Genomic DNA, 10,318 nt, shown 5'->3' with positions numbered 1-10,318 from the left:
GCAGATGTTGAGTATGGTGTGAAAGCAGACGCACAGAAGTTAAAGTCGGTGCCATTTTCAGAAGTAGAAATGGGGTCATAATGTGGGAACCAATGATGTTAGCTAACAAACGCTGTAAACTTTGGATATAAAATACCAGTTTTAAAGGAATCCGATTGCAGGCGACTCAAAAGACAACACTGGCTTCCAGAAAGTTGAACTTAAGCAAATTGGATTTCCCCATATATCTATGTGGATATATCCACGTAGGCTATAAGCCTTTTGCTTTTGATATTGTTATATAATATTGAATAAATAAACATTAAGATATTTTCTCACATGATAAATTAACTGACTTGCTTTTTTTTGGTTGTCAATGTTATGATCACATTATTATTGTTATTAATCCTTTATTTTACCAGGCAAGTCCCATTGAGATTACAAGATCCCTTTTTCGAGGGAGCCCTGGCCAAGATAGGCTATAGCAGCAATACAGCTCCACAACAATATTCAAAGTACATCAAACAAAACCTTCAGTATAGTAGGTCTTAGTGTCCTGTCTAACAGACTGCTGGAGAGTCTAGTGAACCACAGATTTATATAAAGGATTTGCCTCCAAATCCTTACCATAGGGATGAGATCTGTCTGCATGTGCTCAAGGCTGCAACGGAGGGATTCAGTGCGAACCCAAGGGACCGATAGTAGGATAGTGTTTGAACGCAAACAACTATTGCTGGTCTTTTGTGAGATATATCCACAAAGTGTCAGTGTCTCATTGAGGGAGTCTGCACTGAACTCTGGCCTATTGGATGCAGCGGTGAGGGAGAGCAGTCTGTGAAAAACCTAACAGCTCTCGGGTTCGGGTCCAGCCAATGCCAGCATCGGGCCGAGGCGAGTCTACAACAGATCACCATAGCCATAAAGGGAAAGAATGTTTCTCAAACTATTTCTTCATGCCAGCCTAGGAAAAGCAGGATTTGGTTCTAAAACAAAGACAGAGCTTAAGCTTCAGTTTCTTTACTAAGTTTTCAATGTGAAGTTTTAAAGTTAAATGGTATCGATCAAATATTTAGATGTGACCCTAATAATAACGGACGGCCCTGCAAGGTTAAAATGTTGGGGAGTGAAGCAAGTGTTTTCCTTGCATCCATTTCGTTTTTGTGAGATACAACACAAGTTACAGATCCAACAACCGTGCTCTAACCATGATTGAGCAAGTGTGGCACCACAGCAGTCTATTACAGTATCGCCGGCATACAGATGAAACATCAGGAACAGTTTGACCCAGGTGGTAAACATTAATAGTAAACAAAATGGACCCAAAGTAGAACCTTAGGGGACCCCTGACGCAACAAATTATACACTGGAGGACAACTGATCTCATGGACGTTGAGGTTCAACATCCATATTATTACAGCTGCCCTCTTTTGTAGTTTTAACCTGATAACATTCAAATAAAATCTTATATCCCATAAATTCCACACACACACACACACACACACACACACACACACACACACACACACACACACACACACACACACACACACACACACACACACACACACACACACACACACACACACACACACACACACACACCACTAACTGCAAAGGTAAGCTACTATCTAGCAAATACATCAAGAAATTCCGGATGGGGATTGGTAGAGCTTTGGCAGCTGTCAGGCCATTAAACAAGGGACCCAAGGACCTTGGACAGCCCTCCTGATGGATTTTCTCTGAGCTGTTGTTCGCTGATTCTATATCTCATTATACCCATCCAGATTGAGCTGGTTTAACCGCTTGCGCTGAAGGAAAGCACCGAGGGCCCTCGACCAACGACGCCTCGGACAACGGAACACGATCCATTTTTGTGGAACCCTGCTGCCACCTAGTGGTGTACATCAGTCGCATTGTACAGTATATTATAAATAGATGAAATCATAATTAATGTATCCAATATAAACAAAAAATAAAACAAACAAACAAAATCATAACATAATTTAGTTATCCTAAAATAGTACAACGTATCATTAGCATTAACCTTTGCCAAGGATGGACATGCCTTGAAAAGTGACAGGTCCAGCAAATCCCAGGGGATCACAGTGGTTAATGGTAATGAAATGACATACTTCACTAATCCCCCTGGGGAAAAACTCATTATTTGTATGTCATTCATCCTATGCAGGGAGCAGGGGGCTGCACACGGAGTGGCGCCTGCATGATGTGCATCATTGGGTTATGAGCAGATTTGTATCAGCCTTTTTATTATTAAACCTTTATTAAACCTTTACCAGGTAAGTTCCATTGAAACGAAGCTCCAATTCTCGATGTATGGAGTGAAGAAACCTTGAGAAGGTGCACAGAGTGGGGATGCATTACAGGGGCATAAATAGTGATGCTAGAATAGGATATTTGAGAATCAAGCTCATATACAGTGGAGGCTGCAAGTCGTCTGAAACAGTGCACAATAATAAGGAATCTACAGTAATACAGTAATGTTATACATGATTATTTAAATTAGCGTTATTTTCAGAATCTTCTTCAGTGATTGACAGATGGAATTTTGTAAGCGTGCTGTATGTAGGTAGCTAGATTATATAGGTATTGGCTCTTTATAAAATCGATCATATTATAAATAGGCTAGTCCTCACTAGCTGCGTTTCCATCCCCCTGGTTTTATGCGAAGTATCTAATCAGTAAACGGTGATGGAAACAACAACATTTGCATAAAAATCCTCTAATTCACCCCTCCCAGCCAATCAGAATTCTTAAATGAAGCGAGCATTCTTAAATGAAGTAGAATAAATATATATATATATTGCCTAATTATATATATTGCCTATATATATATATATAGGCTATATATATAATTAGGCTATAATTATATTATTTAGCGTGTAATGAGACAATCTATAGCCAAATTGTCGAAGATGCCCGAGAATCTCCCGAAATATCAGCATGGGAAATCGGCGCATCAGACCTGTCACCCATGAAAGACGTCATCTCAGGAGTGAGAGAAAGTTTGCGGTGCTGGTTTGTGTCACGTAAGTACAACTAGGTGATTGACTGCTATGTAAAAACGGTTGAATGCTTGAAATACTACGATTATGGAGTTGATAGTGCAAATAATTGTATTGCCGTTGTCAAAGAATATTAACAGGTATTAACAGCTAATAACAGATCACAAAAGCGTTGCTTCATAGGCTAATGTAGCATGCCACCTGTTGCTCGGGTAGGCTAGCTAGTTCGTTAGTAATTGAAATTGAACAATGAGAAAGGCTTAGATAAGTACCATACACGGCATCATGTTAGTAATTTAAATTGAACAATGAGAAAGGCTTATATAAGTACCATACACAGCATCATATTGCACAATCATTTTAAAACGTAATTTACATAATGTAGTCGGCCATTTGTAAAAAATAGTTCGTTTTTAGTGATTTACTTTATTTCTCCCTGCAGCTTCAAATAAGCATCATAAATCTTAACTATCTGCCAATCTAATATTTTATATCTATCTATCTATCTATAATCTTTCTTATCTATCTACTATCTGTGTATCTAATCTGTTTTATTTATCTATCTATTCGGTTAGTCTGTGTTTTTGTAAATTAGGTAACCTTTCAATATGCCAGGTAGTACAAGCAAGACATGCCCCTCCTGCCAAACCATTCTGCCTTGCGCCAAAAAAATGCAGCCACTGCAAGATGGTCCAGCCAGTGAAAAAACGCCTCAAAATTGCATTGAGCAAATTTGAGGCAAAGCGGGAAGAGTGGGCGTCTTCCTGCAAAAAGAACCACAACATGTTACGGTACGGGTTACTGGGACCCAAGTGCAGGACGCAGGGAGGCGGAGACAGGGTAAAGGCAAAGGAATTTATTCGTGGAGCGTTCGGGAAGTCAGGCAGGCGGGGGTCTGGTGACGGGCTGGCAATCAGGTGGTCACGGGCTAGACGGTGGACGGGTAGTCAGGCAGGCGGGGGTCAGGAACCGGGAGGGCGATCGTGCTGGAGGGGGCTAGGCGAGGTTCGGGCAGTCAGGCAGGCGGGGGGGTCTGGAGCCGGGAGGGCGATCGTGCAGGTGGGGGCTAGGCGAGGATCGAGTAGACGGGCAGGCGGAGGTCCGGTAGCGGGAGAATTGCTGGAAGTGTATGACGAACTGGCGCCGGTGTAAGTACCATATCGGCTCGGCTTCCAGATCGGCTCGGGGTCCGTCGTCTGCTGATTACGTTACACAATATCATTGGCTGTACGCTTGAATGGGCGTACATTGTGATTGGCTGTACGTCGGACATTTGTAGCAAATCATTTTGGCTTTGTTTAGGCATACATTTGGCCTCTTTGGGCTTGTTTTGGCACATGAGAAGCTCTTCTAAGATGTGTGGGAGACCTGTGGCTTAATTATGATCTGCCATAATAAATAAAGGGCGCCACGTTATTCTGGCTGAGTTATGGCTCATGTCTGGTTAACCAGCCGACAAAGTGATGATGCATTTCATGACTTACGGGTGCGCTTTGGCATCTATCTGGCTTGCCTTAAGGCTGCGCCAAGCCCGGGAATTTTGAAGATTTATGCCCAGAGAAGAGCCCTCAAACATCAGTTTGCCGGCGTGATACCTTAAGGTAAGTTGCATAGCCTACATTTATTCTCTTTCTAAAAAAAGGTATTGTTATTAATCACATGAAGTTACTCATAGTCGTTTTATCTGTTTGAAACGCCCTGGTCATGCACTCCACAGCTTTACATTTAATAGCTTATAGCCTACTGTACGTTAAAGCTTCTGCTAAATTACTAAATGTATGTAGGTCTATGGTTGGATATAGAGCAGGCAAATGCAGCGAGCCGATCATTATAAATATTTCCTCTCTAGCTAGAATATATTCTAGCCTATTTCTTGTGGATAATACGCCTTGCATTTAAAGTGTATAAAGGTGTATTAGAATAGGCTATGGTAAATCCCGAGTCTATCCGCGCTACCTTCGAAACCTATGTCGATTAAAGTCGAGCAGGCTAGGCTAATGAGTACGCGCTATACCGGTGGGACCGTGGGAAATATGCAGAGACAGTTAAAATAAATAGTAGGCTCAACAGTAGCCGCGTTTAACTTTACATGGACACATCTGATCCGTATAGATTTATATGCGGAATAGAAAGAAAGATCACGACAGATCAATGATCTCACATCAAATATCGAGACAATCAAATATTGTCTCGATATTTGAAGCGCGATATTTTTTCAAATATCGCGCTTCAGAAACGGCCAATCATAGGAAAGCCCGCCCTCCCTTGGTTCCCTCCCCCATAGTGCCAAAACTAAATTTGCGCGCGAGAGCAGAACATCATTCGCGAGAGGCTGTTACGCGCACACACACACACACACACACACACACACACACACACACACACACACACACACACACACACACACACACACACACACACACACACACACACACACTCAGTAAAACATGCATTTATTGATTTGTCAATGTGTTCAGTTATTTTGGAATCGTTCTTGTTGTTAAATTTGTGTAGGTTAGGCAGGCAAGGCAGTAGGGTTAAACTGGTTAACAGAGTGTGATTTTTGTTCTCATGCAGAAGACCAGCTATGTTTTCCGTTGTCTGCTTTGACAATTCCGAGGAGGTGGAGGTTGTGCCAACGCAATGGTACAATAATGGGGCGTGCAGGTGGCCCCCCCACAAGGCTGAGGGAGTCAATCGGGCCATAAGGCAGCTGGAAAAGCCCCAGGATACCTGGCCTCTATTTGACAATGCCAGGGTTTTTTTTTCTTCAGGTATGTATACTTAAATAATTAACTGATCAGTCATGATATCAATAAATACAATCCTAAATTTGAGTTCTGTTCAACAGATAACTATCTGGAGTGTCGCCAGAAGCTGCCACTGGCTCAAAACCAAACTGATTTGGCATCAGAGGTCGAAGACCCAACAACAGACCGGAGACCCAAAAGAAAAATCAAGTATGACTTTTATGCTTTAAGTGCCTTTTGTTCCAACATATTTGTGCAAAGCCAGTATCTTTATGAACTCATGTATTTTTCTTTTGTTTTGTCTGTCTCTAATAAAGGCCAAGTAGACACGTCCGATCGGACTTTGAAAGTCAAGACCCCTGCAGTCCTCCAAAGAAACAGGCCTTCCAAATCCTCCCTAAGGCCCCTGCCATCTCTGGACCGTCCAACATCAGGCGCTTCATACTAGCGCAGCCCACGCAAAGTGGGTGTTATGAGGTCCCTGTGAACAACGAGCAGCCTCAGGGTTTTCAGGTAGTCGAATTGCAGAAGTAATTTAATTTGGCTTTTTTAGTGGAGATGATAGATGATAAAATAAGTAAATTGTTGTTCACTAATAAACTAGGCAATCAGAATTGAAAATTAAGTTGAAAGTTGAAATAATAGCAATTCATAATAACAATATATTTTTACGCCCACCTCCAGCACTTAATGACCCTGGGGTCAACCCTTCGCCAAGCAATTGGCGCGAGTTATGGTGGAGGTGACATGGCAGAGACAGGGTCAGAGGAGGTGATGGTAGGGACACCTTATCAGGGCCAGTCTGTCAGTCCAGGGACAGGGACTCAGAAGGAAGGCTGTGATCAAATGTGTGGAAGTAAGAATTAATGTGTTACACTCCTCCAGCCTTCGATTGATATATGAGTGATATATATATGAGTATATATCCTTGGAATAGAATAGATAAATAGACACATACATAAATAAATATGAATGTACATACAAAAATACATGCGTTGAGGATTTAAAACTGCCTTTTTATAGGCCTACTAAATGTTTATTTTTTTCTTTTTCAGCTCTTCTGCGTGACCTGTTGGTTAACCAACAAATACTGATGGACCAGCAAAAGACCATGATTCGCATGATCCAAGACCTCCACAGAAACACCCAGGGAGGTCAGAGGATGTCCACCACCTCCAGGCATACTGCCTATTTTCCACTAGGGGATAAACAGGCTCTGGAGGCCGACCTGGCAAGCCAGCGGGACCTTCGTCAGGAATTGGTGAGCTGCTTTTGATTTCCTTTGTTTCCCATACATAGAACAATGTGTGGCACTGCGCCACAGAATCAACACTGAGCACCTAATTGATTCCGCTTCTTTTTTTTGCGATATTTAAATATAAATATTGTTCCGTTCATTCATCTCCTCATAGCACTCTTTCTCCCTGACATTCTTGTTCACACACACACACACACACACACACACACACACACACACACACACACACACACACACACACACACACGCACAAGCGCGGGTAGGCTACACCAAACAGCAGATTCGCCCGCTCCTCCGCTCAACGCGCCTATCAAAGGAAAACCCAAAAGTTTTGTATGATATAGGCCAGCGGTCCCCAACCCCCGGTCCGCGGACCGGTACCGGTCCGTGGGTCATTTGGTACCGGTCCGCAGAGAAAGATTATTTATTTATTTTAATTTTTTTTTATTATTATTTTTATTTATTTTTATTTTTTATTCACTTCGCAATACTGTCACTCTTTTACATGCCATAAGTCTATATGCAGTTGTTAAATTGCATATAACATGTTTGCATTTTTGGCAACCTCTGCGCAACATAACCCAACCACCCCACCCCCCGGTCCGTGAAACTTTTCGGAGAATCATACCGGTCCTTGATGCTGAAAAGGTTGGGGACCCCTGATATAGGCTACCGTGCTGAAAAACACCTGGCCAAAATTATTGTTAACTCAGAAAAAACGATGCGATTAATATGAAACACGGCCGTCAGAACCAGGCCTTCAGGAATACTCGTCTCCCCCCGTCAGGACTCGGCGTCGTTGTCTCAAGACTTCTGCGCAGGGGGGTGGTATGGGCCTGAAACCCCCGGGCTGAAAAGGGGTCCCACTCCGCCTCACTCACCACACATTGCTTTCTGTCTGTGGGAAACATGTAAGGGATAATGCCCGAGGAGGTGTCCATTATCGGGAATTAATGGACACCTCTGCGTCGGTACGGTTGCGCAAATTAAGACCATTTATTTATATTTTCAAGCGTTTTACAATCCAAATATGACGTTTTTCACAAGCCATAACTTTGTTTCCCTGGTAACGCCTGAGGGGTTGACTAATACCTGGAACAACATTATCCTCCCGTAAGGTTCTTAAGCAACGGAAACGTTGTTCACTCCTCCAGTAAATAGGACCGACCTTAGCTACGACTTGGCAACGGGAGGTATTCTAGTCCGCTCAGCTATAAGCCAGAGAGCTAACGTTATACTCTAGGGTCTAAAGCATACCGTGTTGTCTGATTACAGTTTACTTCATTTTTCACAATTCGTTTTAACTCTCGTTATAAAGACAGGCTGATACGATCGCCAGCTAGCGCATTAATTGAGAACTGTGAACAGACAATATGACGGAACTACTTATCAGGTGTCCGTATATCAGGAGTTAATGCACACCCTACAGCAAATCAGAATCGAGTATTCCCCCAGACCGTGGTATAATTAAGGGTAATGCTGAATGATTTATACAAATAATGGTAGGCTACTTTTCTTTTGGATAAATAATGCTACTGGTTCTTGTTTTTTATTTGTATAGGTTATCACTCTTGGATTGGCAGGGGGAGCTGATGCCAAAGATACTGTGTGGCGCATTTTGAAACAGGCCATCAAAAATGACCTCACCAAGAACATCTCATGGCGGGGGATGAATGGAAAGATTTCATTTGAAAATCTACACCTGAAGGCAGTAGTGATGGGTAAGCATTTTAACTGTTCATCACTGTTTATCAAAAGCATCCTGTTCTAATCTCTGATAACTCTTCTCCAAAGACTCCTGGACCTATGCGGATTCTATCAGGCTGAAACCATCAGTCTGAACTGGGCTCAAAGCACTTTTGAAATGTTTCTAGGAGACAACACACAGGGTTAGCCACAGCCTCAGAGCATGCACCTATCTCCCACCTGATGAGATCTATTGGCAATGCTTACATTTGGAACTTTGCATAGGGAAGAAGATTGTAGCATGCATTACAGTATTGCTTTTTAAATCCAGTTATATCTGTTAAAATCACAAACACAAACATTCTTTGTGTATGTCTTCAATTTCAGATGCAGTGAGGCGCAATCCATCCTGCTCAACCGCAACGGATGTGCAGATTGCGGATGCCATTAAGAAATGGTTTTACTGGGCTGGGGATCGGGAGGGAGGGAGGAAAAAACGCCAGCCGGCTCCAAACCAGGAGCAAACTGTTGGATTAAATCTAATAAAAATGTACTACTTTAAAATATTTTGTTTCATTATTTGTGCATTATACACATAGAACATAAATTAACAATGTAACTTATGAGTTTTGGGTCAGTTATGGGATCACTTTGGGTCAGTTATGGGATCACTTTGGGTCAGTTATGGGATCACTTTGGGTCAGTTATGGGATCACTTTGGGTCAGTTATGGGATCACTTTGGGTCAGTTTCTTTTTGGCAAGGTTCTGGGGATTTTGGCCACTCTTTGGGATACTTCTGGCTATATTTTGGTATTCCAAAATTGGTTTTGGCTGGGTTTTGGCCTCCTTTTGTTTTTCTTTTGGCACGCCTAATTTGGCCCACATTTGGGCCGTACATCATTCCAAAGCTTTACCAAAATGGCATGCCAGTTTTGGCCCAAAATACTTTTGCTATCTGGGCGATTGGCTGTTTTGTGCTGTAGCTCTGGCTGTAGTCATAGCAACCACAAGGCAACAGCGAGCACATGTGTGAGCGCGAGTAGGTCTATGTCTAGTTTCGGTTTGTGTTGCCAGATTGGGAATATGTCGCGTTTTTCCAGCCTAACGTGATTCAAAGTAGCCAAATGAGGCTGAAAATTTGCCCAATCTGGCAACACGGACGGCTTATCTTAACAGCCAAGATGATTCCAAGGGATGTTTTGTTTTTAGAAGAAAACTATCCATACAGATAGGTTGGGAATGGTCTATGTTCAAAATGAAAGATCATTACAGGCTCTTTAATTTAAGCCATAAAAAACCTTATTGCTGTAGATAGCTATTGTGTGACGTAATCAGCAGACGACGGACCCCGAGCTGATACGGTACTTACACCGGCAGACTGGGGATCCCAGACTGAAATAGGGAACGTGGATTGCGGATTGCCGACAGCTGGGTTGCAGGAAGAGGAATCCGTTACGCCCTGCCGCCGCTAGAGGGGGGTGTTGGACCGAGTAGTGGGACGAGGCGTAACACAACATGGCCAGTATAAAGCAGGATGTGGTCCTCCTGGTATGTAGACAATTCAGATTGATTATGTTATACCTTTAACTGTCTGAATCACTATTGCTTTGAATAGTTGGTA

At 42.6% G+C, this 10,318-nt stretch overlaps 1 protein-coding gene across 4 annotated transcripts; it reads left to right on the top strand.

The window, feature by feature from the left end:
• The first annotated feature begins 2,992 nt into the window (after positions 1–2,992).
• LOC115537703 (uncharacterized) lies at positions 2,993–9,525 on the top strand. Of its 4 annotated transcripts, XM_030349748.1 has the most exons (9): positions 2,997–3,026; positions 3,578–4,603; positions 5,580–5,776; positions 5,854–5,962; positions 6,070–6,265; positions 6,437–6,608; positions 6,808–7,013; positions 8,572–8,731; positions 9,084–9,525. In XM_030349748.1, exons 3-9 carry the CDS (start codon positions 5,590–5,592, stop codon positions 9,293–9,295), a joined length of 1,242 nt encoding a protein of 413 aa, XP_030205608.1. In that variant the 5' UTR covers positions 2,997–3,026; positions 3,578–4,603; positions 5,580–5,589; the 3' UTR covers positions 9,296–9,525. The 4 variants fall into 4 exon arrangements, 3 of the variants coding, with proteins under 3 accessions (XP_030205610.1, XP_030205608.1, XP_030205609.1); XR_003974840.1 differs by lacking the exon at positions 6,437–6,608 and having other exon boundaries at positions 2,993–4,603; positions 9,084–9,524; XM_030349750.1 differs by lacking the exon at positions 6,437–6,608 and having other exon boundaries at positions 2,993–4,603; positions 6,070–6,215.
• The last annotated feature ends 793 nt before the right edge of the window (positions 9,526–10,318 follow it).

This window comes from Gadus morhua, chromosome 23 (genome assembly GCF_902167405.1).
Source record: "Gadus morhua chromosome 23, gadMor3.0, whole genome shotgun sequence".
In the NCBI taxonomy this organism is placed as follows: domain Eukaryota; kingdom Metazoa; phylum Chordata; class Actinopteri; order Gadiformes; family Gadidae; genus Gadus; species Gadus morhua.
The sequence above is the reverse complement of the archived record's forward strand: the minus strand, read 5'-3'. Positions and strand labels throughout refer to the sequence as shown.